This window comes from Melospiza melodia, chromosome 21, assembly GCF_035770615.1.
Source record: "Melospiza melodia melodia isolate bMelMel2 chromosome 21, bMelMel2.pri, whole genome shotgun sequence".
In the NCBI taxonomy this organism is placed as follows: Eukaryota; Metazoa; Chordata; class Aves; order Passeriformes; family Passerellidae; genus Melospiza; species Melospiza melodia.
In genome coordinates this window covers 12740338-12750224 of record NC_086214.1, presented here as the reverse complement: position 1 = coordinate 12750224, position 9887 = coordinate 12740338, and the positions used below count along the sequence as shown (strand labels likewise).

Sequence of the window (9887 nt, the reverse complement as noted above, 5' to 3'; positions counted from 1 at the left end):
TCACAGACACTATTTTCAAAATCCAAAAGAAGTCATCACACACCACAGCTCTCTCAGCCACTTCATTTGGACTTTGCACCCAATAAAAACCTAATGGTGAAAAAAATTTCAGCAGCACTGAGATAAAAAAAATATCAGAGTACAGAGAGTGCTGCATGGCCAGCTCTCACAAACACTCTGACAAAGGCTCTGAAGCATCTGCTGCTGTTTATTTTTTTTTGCAGGGCAGGGAAGTGCATGAACTCTGACCACCCAAAGCAGCTTGTGACCCACCTGGGGACATCTCTGTGCTCTCATCACGAGTTTTAAATGCACTGATAAAAGTTGGGTGAGGTTCAGTCTTCAGGTGTGTCTGAAATGACCCCAAATATAAATAAAACCTGGATTTTGCCACAAGATTTCCTTATTGGTTTTCTATGCTCACAACTCCCAGTGAAATTTAATTTCTTTCAAATCTAGAAGCATCCTTAATCTATTTTCTCCTTTGTGACTCATTTTGCTGAAGGGACCTTATCAAACATTGCTTTTCATTTTCACAAACAGGAAATCTTTTACACACGATCGAGGAAGCCAGAGCCTAGTCCCAAACAAAAGGCACAATCTCCCCAACTCCTGACAGGTTTTTATTTTCCTGAAACGATAAATCAGCAAGCATGGATGACTGCATTTTACTCACTTCTGGCTTCAATTTACAGGACCTGAGGGAAAAAGGGTAACAAAAGGCATAATTAATATAATTAATATCTACGTGGATGCTCTGGGCCCCAGGCCAGAGGCTGTGCCTGGAGCCCAGCACGTTCTCAGGACATGATCACAGATAAATCTGGGATATTTTGATGTTTAGATACAGGGAAAAGCAGGGATAGAGCCTCCTGTGGCAGCCCAGGGGAGGACAGGGAGCAGGGCTGGAACAGCAGCTCCAGAACGGATCCAACACTTGGATCAGGATGGAAAATGCCTTTGGCTTTGGGGTTCAGGGAAGGGAAGGGACAGTGGTCACTCCTGTGGGCAGCAGGGCCCTGCAGGGTTGGTGCTCCCATCCCTCCCCTCTCTCTGGGGGGAATCAGAGGGTTTGGCACAAGAGGTGCTGTCCCTGCTGTCCCTTCCCCTCCCTCCCAGCAGAAGCACCAAAAGCCCCCCCAGGTTTGCAGAAGTTTGGCTGACCCAGCCCAAAAACAGGAGAGGTGCTTCCAGCACTGCCCACACACAAAGGGAGCAGGGAAACCACAGCAGAGCCCATTCCCCCCTGCTCACTGCTGAGCCCTCCTGCAACACCTGCACAGTTCTGATCTGGGAATCAGAGGGATTCAGCAGCAGCACATGGCTGCAGCTTGGGCAGGGATGTGACACCTTCATCTCTCCAATGTCCCCTGCTGCACTAAATCAATAAAACTTTACCACTGACAGCAGCATGTATCAACATCCTTAGTAATTAGAGTGTTTCATCCTTTTAAATTCCCCTTTCAATACTTCAAAGTAACAGAGGGAAATTCATGACAGGAACTTCTTTATACTGAAATGAAATTTTCAACCTTGAAAATGCCCAAGTGACCCCAGTGGAGCCATGAGGTGACCACACCCGGTAAGAATGACCAAGAATGACCAGTGCTCTGAGAGTTATCACCAGGAAAGTGCCACCACCCAGTGCTGCACCAACCTCCCATCCCAGCCACAGATGGCTTCACTTCCAGACACACTCTGGGGATGCTGCTGCGTGCTAATCCTTGGGTAAATACCCACTGAGCATCTTCAGGGGCTGTAAAAAAAGAACAATGGTTCATTTCCAGCTAAAGAAGGCAGGTGATGCGTGCTCCTGACATCAGCCCTGTGCAGACTTTGGTCTGGTTGCCAGCTCAACCAGAGCCACTTCCTGCTAGGGGAAAAGTGAGTGCAGCAGGGCCAGGAGGGCAGCAGGGCTGGGAGGACAGCAGGGCTGTCCCTGCCTGCCCAGGGACACCTCAGGCACCAGGACTGCACGTCAGGTACCTGCAGATCCTGTCCAAAGACAGAGCAAAGCCTTCCTGTACCTGAGGGATCACTTCACTGCTGACAAGGATTGTTTTCAAGTAATAAGTGTTATTATCATCAACAAAATACCCAACTTACCTTTCATAAACAATGAAGAAGCTGTGAAGAATTGCTGGATGCCTGCCCGTGCTTCAGCTTTTGGATTGACAAAGGCATTTAAGCTTCATACAAGCAGCACAGACACTTCAAAGCAGGAAAACAGTTATTAAAAATTATCTGACAAGAAGTGACACTTCATCTGCATCCACAGTATTTAATTTGTTTGAATAATATAGTTACAGATAAACAGGTTCACTCCATATACAATTACCAATACCTTTGTTTTAATACAGCTCATATTCCAGTACATCAACACTATTTTATTTACAAGGCATTTATGTACATTAACATCTTTCTAAAGTCAGTGCATTGTCAATAAGTTTTATACAATAATTTACAAAGTGAATGTAGTTAATAGTTAACTTAATAAATTTACTACTAATTCTTGAATTAATTTAATTTAAAAAATTAATTACAACCAATGTAACAAACACAGAAGATCAAATAACATTAGTAGATTGTGCTACCTGCTTAAATAAAACATTTTAAAGTAAATCAGTTGAAAATCTTTCACTTTTCATGGAGTTTGCGGAGGGAGGAGTAGACAAGTGGGTGTTGAAAAAGCTTCTAACCTAGAAATTCACTAGTCATGTCTGCTTCTCTTTAGGCTCAATGTTCAGACCACTTTAAAGATAAAAGACCATAGAGGATAAGGAGCAACACCTGACAGGTAAGACAAGACTCATTTTGGAACAGATCTGCTGTCCCCAAAGAGGCACAACCTCCACGGGCTGGCAGGGCTCTGCCTGAGCAGACAGCCACACCAGCTGATAGCATTTCCTCCATGGATAAACCCCAGATCCTCCTGGAAATGATAAACTGCTGAAGGTTTGGCATTCTTGTCAAACACCCCAAAATGAATCCAAACATTAATGGCAGAGAACCGTGTGAGTAACAGTTTTGTTAGTGAAGGTACAAAAATCTAGAGAACTGGGAAGATGATGCATGACAAAATTAATAAGCTGCTCAAGCTCAGCTGAAGAACAAAAGGCCAAAAGAGTGAAAATTTTATCTTCATTCAGATATGCAAACAATTTAACACTGAAAATGTTTAAAGAAATGCCTGCTCAAAAAAAACCAACTCTCTTTTTTTTTCCAGTCTCTGCTAAGACTCAGTCACACTTCCCTTCATGCAAGAAGCCCCTTGAATTACAGAGCATGTTGCAAGGGCGTGGAAAGCAAGTCTGGTTTAATTGCAAGTAATTGCATAACCTGGTGTAACAAACAAACAAAAAGAAGATAATTTCAAAAGGCAATCAAATTTTTTGAAAACAAGAAACTGAGTTAGGAAACCAATAAAAAAAAACCTCCATCCATGAATGCTACGACAGCTACCTGACAGCCACAGCTTCTTCCTTGGAAATACACAGTGGATACTCACAGCCATTCACTCCAGAGCCCTTACAACAACAACAACAAAACCAAACAAACGTGGCTTTCAATTGAATCAGATGCATTTTCAAAAGTGCAAATTTCAAAAGCAACACCAGTCATGAAACATAAGCTCAAGCATCTCTCCTTCCAAAAGCTGGGAACGTTCTGTGCAATGTGCACATTTTAAGACACCGTGAGTGTAATCACAACTACTCTCTCCAACCTGAAGTTTCTTCTTGAGGCAGCTCAAAAAAGTTTGAGCCAGCACTCTTCAGGCAGAAAAGCCATTCCTGAAACATGTTGATCTGCACAGCCAACACGTGGAGAAAACACAAGTATAATAAAACCATTCAAGTGTAGAAATTAATCTCCTCTCAAATGATGATTTGGTTGTGCTCCCAACATACAGAAAGAAAGCAACTGACACACATTAGTGGTGGCAAAACTGGAAACTTCTCTTCCCCATGGCAATAATTTGTTTCCATTTGTGCACTTTTCCTTCTCTTGCCTTCTCTGTTTTGCCAATAAAATGCAATAAAACTGCAGGAAAAAGGAGGTAGCAATATCATGTTGTCCAAAGACAACACTAGAAATTGTTTTTCCCCGTTACCTTAAACCTAACCAGAGCCTCGGGGGGTGTTAGAACAGTTGGTAAACTCTACACTACTCTGTTTAGCTCTTATTTGGATGTTTAATTTAGCTCTTATTTGGTCCTAGTTGGCTTTTCTCAAACCATTGGATTTAAAGGCCAGTGGCAGTCTCAGATGTCCAACATCAGAAACGTTTCGAGCATGTAGTGAGAAAACAGAACAAAACAATACTACTGGATATTAACTGCTTAACCAGGGGCTCTTTTTGTGCTTTCAGCTCACAGGGGACAATGACAACCACAAGCTGCTCTCTGGCTCAGTCAGGGCCTCCCCAGGGGCACATCCCAGGGTTTCTCCCCCAGCCCAGCCCAGCCCAGCCCAGGAGCTCAGGCTCACTGCAGCACACAGTACTTCTTGTAGTCGGACTCGAAGTCCTCGTCCATGCTGCTCGTGTCTGCCATCTTCTTGCCATCGATCTTGGGCAGGAACTGGGCATAGTCCACCCCCTGCTGCTCGTAGAACAGAATGTAGGCAGAGTCCGTGTCGATCTCGTCCGGGTGCAACTCCTGACACAGGGAAAACACCCACAAAAACCCCATGGGACAGCTGCTGCACTTCAGACACACACTGCTGCCCCAAAAAGGGTGTTTTTAACTGGGTGCAACAGAAGGAATCCCGTGTTCTGTCTCCCCTCTTTGTTATCTCGCTCCATGAATTACTTGGGAACTCTGACAATTTTATGGTGATGAATGCAAATACTTAGAAGTGTCAGAGCTGAGTTATTCACCAATTGAATACAAACTGCTGCCATCATGGAAATGTATTCCTGGCTTTCCATTCTTAGTCATTTTTACATCTTTGTACAAAACAAGCATCTTCCCTTAACTGTGGGAGCAGCTGATGAACAGATGTTACCTTGGGAAAAAACCTCACGTACAATTTCAGCTAATAATTTTAATATTTATCTGGTGCAGCTTTGGAGATGCTCCTGATTTCAAACAGCAGCTCTCCACATATGTTTGAGTTAGTGGAAGGTGTCCTTGCCCATAGCAGAGGAGTGGAATGGGATGAACTTTAAGGTTCCTTCCAATCCAAACCATTCTGTGATTCTAAAATTTCTTTAGCTAGAATTTCTGATTCTAAATTTATTCAGCTCTGGTTAATGAAGGCAAAAATTATTTGAAATAATAAGAATAATGATGTGAAATAATGAGGAAAAGAAGTGCTTTACCTTGCAGCTGCTGTCATTGTAGCAGTACCATTTGTTGTTCGGGTTTTTGGCATAAGTGACGTAATGACCCCCTCCCATAATTCCTGAATGGCACTGAGGAAAAGGAAGAAGAAAAGAAATCCTGGATCAAACATCCAGTAAATAATTCCCAAGTTCATTATCCGTGAATGAGCCATCATGACATCAGCTGGAGCTGACTAACTTTTGACACACATGCAAATTAGCAGACACATAAGTCATCCCCAGTTTTACAGCAACTTTACGGCGCTTTCGCCCTCCTTCCCTACAGATGCCTGTGCTGGCACAAAGCCAAGGCAGGCATTTGGTCAGAGCAGTGTGCCAAGGAGGAGCAGCACCTACCGAGATTGCATATAGGTTGTAGATGGGGTTGACCCAGACGTCGTCTCTGTCTCTTTGGTCGTCGGCGGTGTCGTCCTCGCTGTGGTTCTCGCCCTGCCCGTTGCTGAGCGAGCTCTGCTCCCACAGGTACCCGTTGGCCAGAGCCCCCTCGCTGTCCTGCCCGGGGTACAGCTCGCTCTGGCTGCCCCCCAGGGCCTGTCCTTTAGTCAGGCCATCCCCCTGCTCGTGCTCAGCACCGTTCTCCCTGCTAGCAGCCAGGTTTTCCTTGCTGCTGGACAGTTTGTTTTTCCCCAGCTGGGGCAGCCGCAGGCGCCCTTTGCCTCTCCCCAAAGTCCTTGGGCTGCTGTTGGGGCTGCTGTTTTTACTTGAAGGGCAGCTGGTTCCACTTTTCCTCCCCAAGGATGGAGATGCTGGGACAGAAAGCACAGAGATGACTAAGATGAGTACAAACACAGTTTAGATTTCTTTTTAAAGTTATTTTTTTGAATAATCAAACATTTAACCCCACTATTTCCCTGCAGCTCATGAGTAATATATAGAAATAAAACCCCATCTTTGTGCACACCTAAAAACTGTAATTATATTATTTTATGCAGAAGCACATGCCTTACTAATTCCAGCCCATTTACACAAGTACCAATATCTGTTGTCACTGAGCAACTTCTTAAATTTTCTTTCATTTTTTATGCTAAAGCTTCACTAAGGACCATTTCCAAGTGTAGTGCTTTGGCAAAAAAACCCCCAAACATTAACATTTTGTACATAACATTTTTCCCTTCCAAACACCAGCACAGAGTGGAATTTTCCCCAGTCATTCCCTACCTTTGACGTTATTGAGGACAGAAGTGTTTAGGGAGGATGGACTCCTGTTCAGTGTGTCCCCTTCTCCTGCTGTGCCACTGCTCTGCACATCTGCTTTCCTGCTGTCCCCCTGGCCAGGCCGTGCTTCAGGAAGGCTCTCAACCTGCAGGGTGAGCTGCTTCCTTTGGAAATGACTCGGATCCCTTTGTACCAAAAAGGCACTTGGGTCAAAGTTTTCTCTGGGAAATTTAACAATTTTCTGGGATTTTATCCAGCGGCCGTTAACGAACTGAAATCTTTTCAGGTGGATGATCTAAGGGGAAACATGGTAGAGAAAATTATTAAAGGGGGGCAATGACATCCCAGTGAGTAATTTTATTGTTCAAAGAGAGTTTTTCCCAAAACATACACATTTTATCTAAGCTAGTAAAAATCATGCTCTGTGTGACAGTGTGGATTTTGGGATCGAGCTGGTAAAATATGAAACTAATATTTTCATGTGGAAATGATGGCAAAGGTTGCTTCAATTCAGTGATCAGCACTGTCTGTTTTGAATAAGCTACCAAATGCGAAAAATAAGAACTGCAGGTGTCCCACAACCAGAGAGGAGATCTTGTCACCATCTGAGCATGAGCTGTGTCAGAGTAGCTGACACTGAACACAAACCACCACCATTTCCTGCAAGGCAGCAGCTAAAAACATTCTGAAGGATTTGAGGTTTGCTTTATTTGCCTGCAAACTCAGTCAGTGCCCCACCTCAGAGTGTGAACAAAGCAAATCATCTTATTCACAGCAAGGCGACTTGGCAGATTTGGGGACAACGTGCTTTGGGTTTGCTGCTGAGGAGGAAAATGACACAAGATCCTACCAAAATAGGGGGAAGTCTCCAGAGATCCAGTTTCTTGGTGGCCAGACAGTGGGTCTTGCACTTGGAGCAGTAGTACATCTCATCCTCCCCCAGCTCCTCCTCGCTGGTGAAGGCTCTCAGGCAGCTGTCCAGGTTGATGGGCTCTGCCTGGGCTCGGCGGCTTTGCTCAACACTTTCATGTTCTTCCACAATCTGAAGGGAGAGAAAACTCTCTCTGACTTGGAAATGTAACACACACTGCTCAGAGGAGGGCTCTCCTCACAGTATCACAAATAACTTCACTGGGTTGTTCAGAATCAAAGATAAAAATGAGATGTGGTTAAGTTTTAGCAGGAATTTCATTTCAGCTATGAAGAGGCAGATAAAAATAATTCACTGTTCTTATACTTGGGCTCTGCTTATAAATTATCCATAAAGCACAACTTTATAGATAAAACTCACAAACTGGAACAGTTATTCCAGATTCACCCAGCTACAGGCTCACCTTCAGATGAGTTTTGTTTGCTTAATGAGGAAATAGGTTTGCTCACATGCATAACTGTTTATAGTTACCGAAAATTTACCAAATTAAAATATTTTGTAATGTATTATGTAATATATTATTATATATCTTGACTAGCTTAAAAGCAACTCACGACAGACAGCAAATGCACTGCTGTGGTTCTTTAAAAGCTTCCCTTCCACACCATTAGAGCACATAAGAGGCCTAACATCAAGACATTGATTTATCCAGAATATACTGTCCCACGATTGCTGCCTTTGGTTTGACAGGAAGGGACAAAAGCAGCATCACAGAGCCCAGAGGGCTGCAGGGGGTGGTGTTCAGGTGCTGGCAGAGAACAAAGGCTCCTGCTGGCATTTACCCGTTCCTGCGAGGTCTGGTAGCGCAGGTGCAGCGCGGTGGGGTCCCAGTCCACAGCGATGCAGGCATTGCCCACACAGGCCCTGTCCTCTGAGCACTCGATCCTGCAGCCACGGCAGAACCTGGGGCACAAATTGGCTGTGGTCAGTGCAGGCTCCAATCATTTCTACATTTCAGTTCTGCTCCTGTTTCGGCTCCTCTGCACCCTCCAAGCTCCAGGCCTCACCTTCAGTGTGAGACATTTTTATGCAGCAATGCTCAGGGTTATTTGTGCTTTTAATGCAAAACTTTACCAGAGTGAGAAAGGGAAGCAGCTGGGTGAGCTCCACCATCTGCCTGCACGAGCCACTGGAAGGTGTCCCTGCCCATGGAGGGGTTGGCATGGGATGATCTTTAAGGTCCATTCCATTATGATCCAGTGCTGACCAAACCCAACTACAACCCCAAAAACTCCACTGCTCTGTCTCCACAAGTCATTTTCACCATGATAAATAATTCTAAGAGCTATAAAACATTTTTAAAAAATTAGTTTGTGGCCTGAATACCTTCCAGCAAAGGTCTGGAATTTTCATTAGCAAGTCTTTGTTTATGGGAAATTCCAAGCATCCTTCCAGGGTGAGTTTCCCATTGCCCATTTTAGATCTTACCCTTCAAATGGCAAGGAACCCACAGGGGCAGATGAATTACATATAAAAATTAGGGTTTGTGTGAATCCCCCCAAACCATGCAGGTCTGGGGACATCCAAGGCTGCACACAGACACAGAATATTGTAAGGGGTTAACAGGTTCTGGATAATCTCATTTCTGTCTCCTAATTTAAAGTTTCTGTGGCAGCAGAACTTTCAGCTCTGCAAGTCATAAAAGCTGTGCTGCAGAGCAAGCCTGCCTGGAGAGAGCTCTGGTGAAATTACATTCCAGATTCTTATTGTTTGATATTACCTCTGAAGTCTGAAATGTACCACAGCCCCATTACCATAAATTACCTTTCTGCTGGAGTGATTCCCTGCTGTAAATGGAAAAAAGGACAATTTACCTGTACCATGGACACCAAGCACAAGAATTTCCATCCTTCTGAACTACCCTGAGGGTGAAGGGGTACTGATACCCCATGCTGTCATCACTGCAACAGAGGAGAACACAACATCAAACAGCAGCACTCACTGCAATTACCTCCCTTCACTGGCCTTGTAATGATTACTTAAAGAAAACCCTCAAAATGATAATTTTGGTTACAATTTACTATTAAAAGCTGCCTTTCCATGGCTTAAATTCAGCAGATATAAATAATTATCAATCACTGGATAAGAACACAGCCAACATTTAAGTGCAGCTACATTTAACTGTACTAAAAAGAATTTAATTTTAATTACTGCCATTATTGTGAGAAACCAAATGAACACAGTTTTCAATCTTGCAAGCAAGTGTAAGGCACTGCAGTGTAACTCAGATGCAAGGCTGAGGTGCCCAACTCACCAGTCCTGTGCATGGTTACTGGCTTCCTGAGGAGGGAGGGGGCTGGCCAGCCTGGAAACCTGGATCCACACAGCATCATAGAGGTCCCTTTTCCGGGTGTGAACTGTGCAGGGAACAATCAGGGGCATCCCAAAGAGACTGGGCCTGTTCTTCTGAGATGAGAGAAAATACAGCTCTGTCCTCATCTGTGGGAGCAAAAGG

General features: G+C 44.2%; 1 protein-coding gene across 4 annotated transcripts in view; it reads right to left on the bottom strand.

Moving 5' to 3' along the window:
- Positions 1 to 2255: 2255 nt before the first annotated feature.
- The window catches only part of USP32 (ubiquitin specific peptidase 32), a 63384-nt gene continuing 55752 nt past the window's right edge, over positions 2256 to 9887 (bottom strand). For all 4 annotated transcript variants that reach the window (XM_063174133.1, XM_063174135.1, XM_063174137.1 and 1 more), the window contains exons 27-34: positions 9687 to 9871; positions 9247 to 9333; positions 8215 to 8335; positions 7352 to 7543; positions 6505 to 6796; positions 5683 to 6092; positions 5323 to 5415; positions 2256 to 4657 (exon numbers count right to left, since the gene is read on the bottom strand). In XM_063174133.1, the coding sequence (XP_063030203.1) occupies positions 4484 to 4657; positions 5323 to 5415; positions 5683 to 6092; positions 6505 to 6796; positions 7352 to 7543; positions 8215 to 8335; positions 9247 to 9333; positions 9687 to 9871 (1554 nt within the window). In that variant the 3' untranslated portion in view covers positions 2256 to 4483. The remainder of the gene's footprint in view (positions 4658 to 5322; positions 5416 to 5682; positions 6093 to 6504; positions 6797 to 7351; positions 7544 to 8214; positions 8336 to 9246; positions 9334 to 9686; positions 9872 to 9887) is intronic.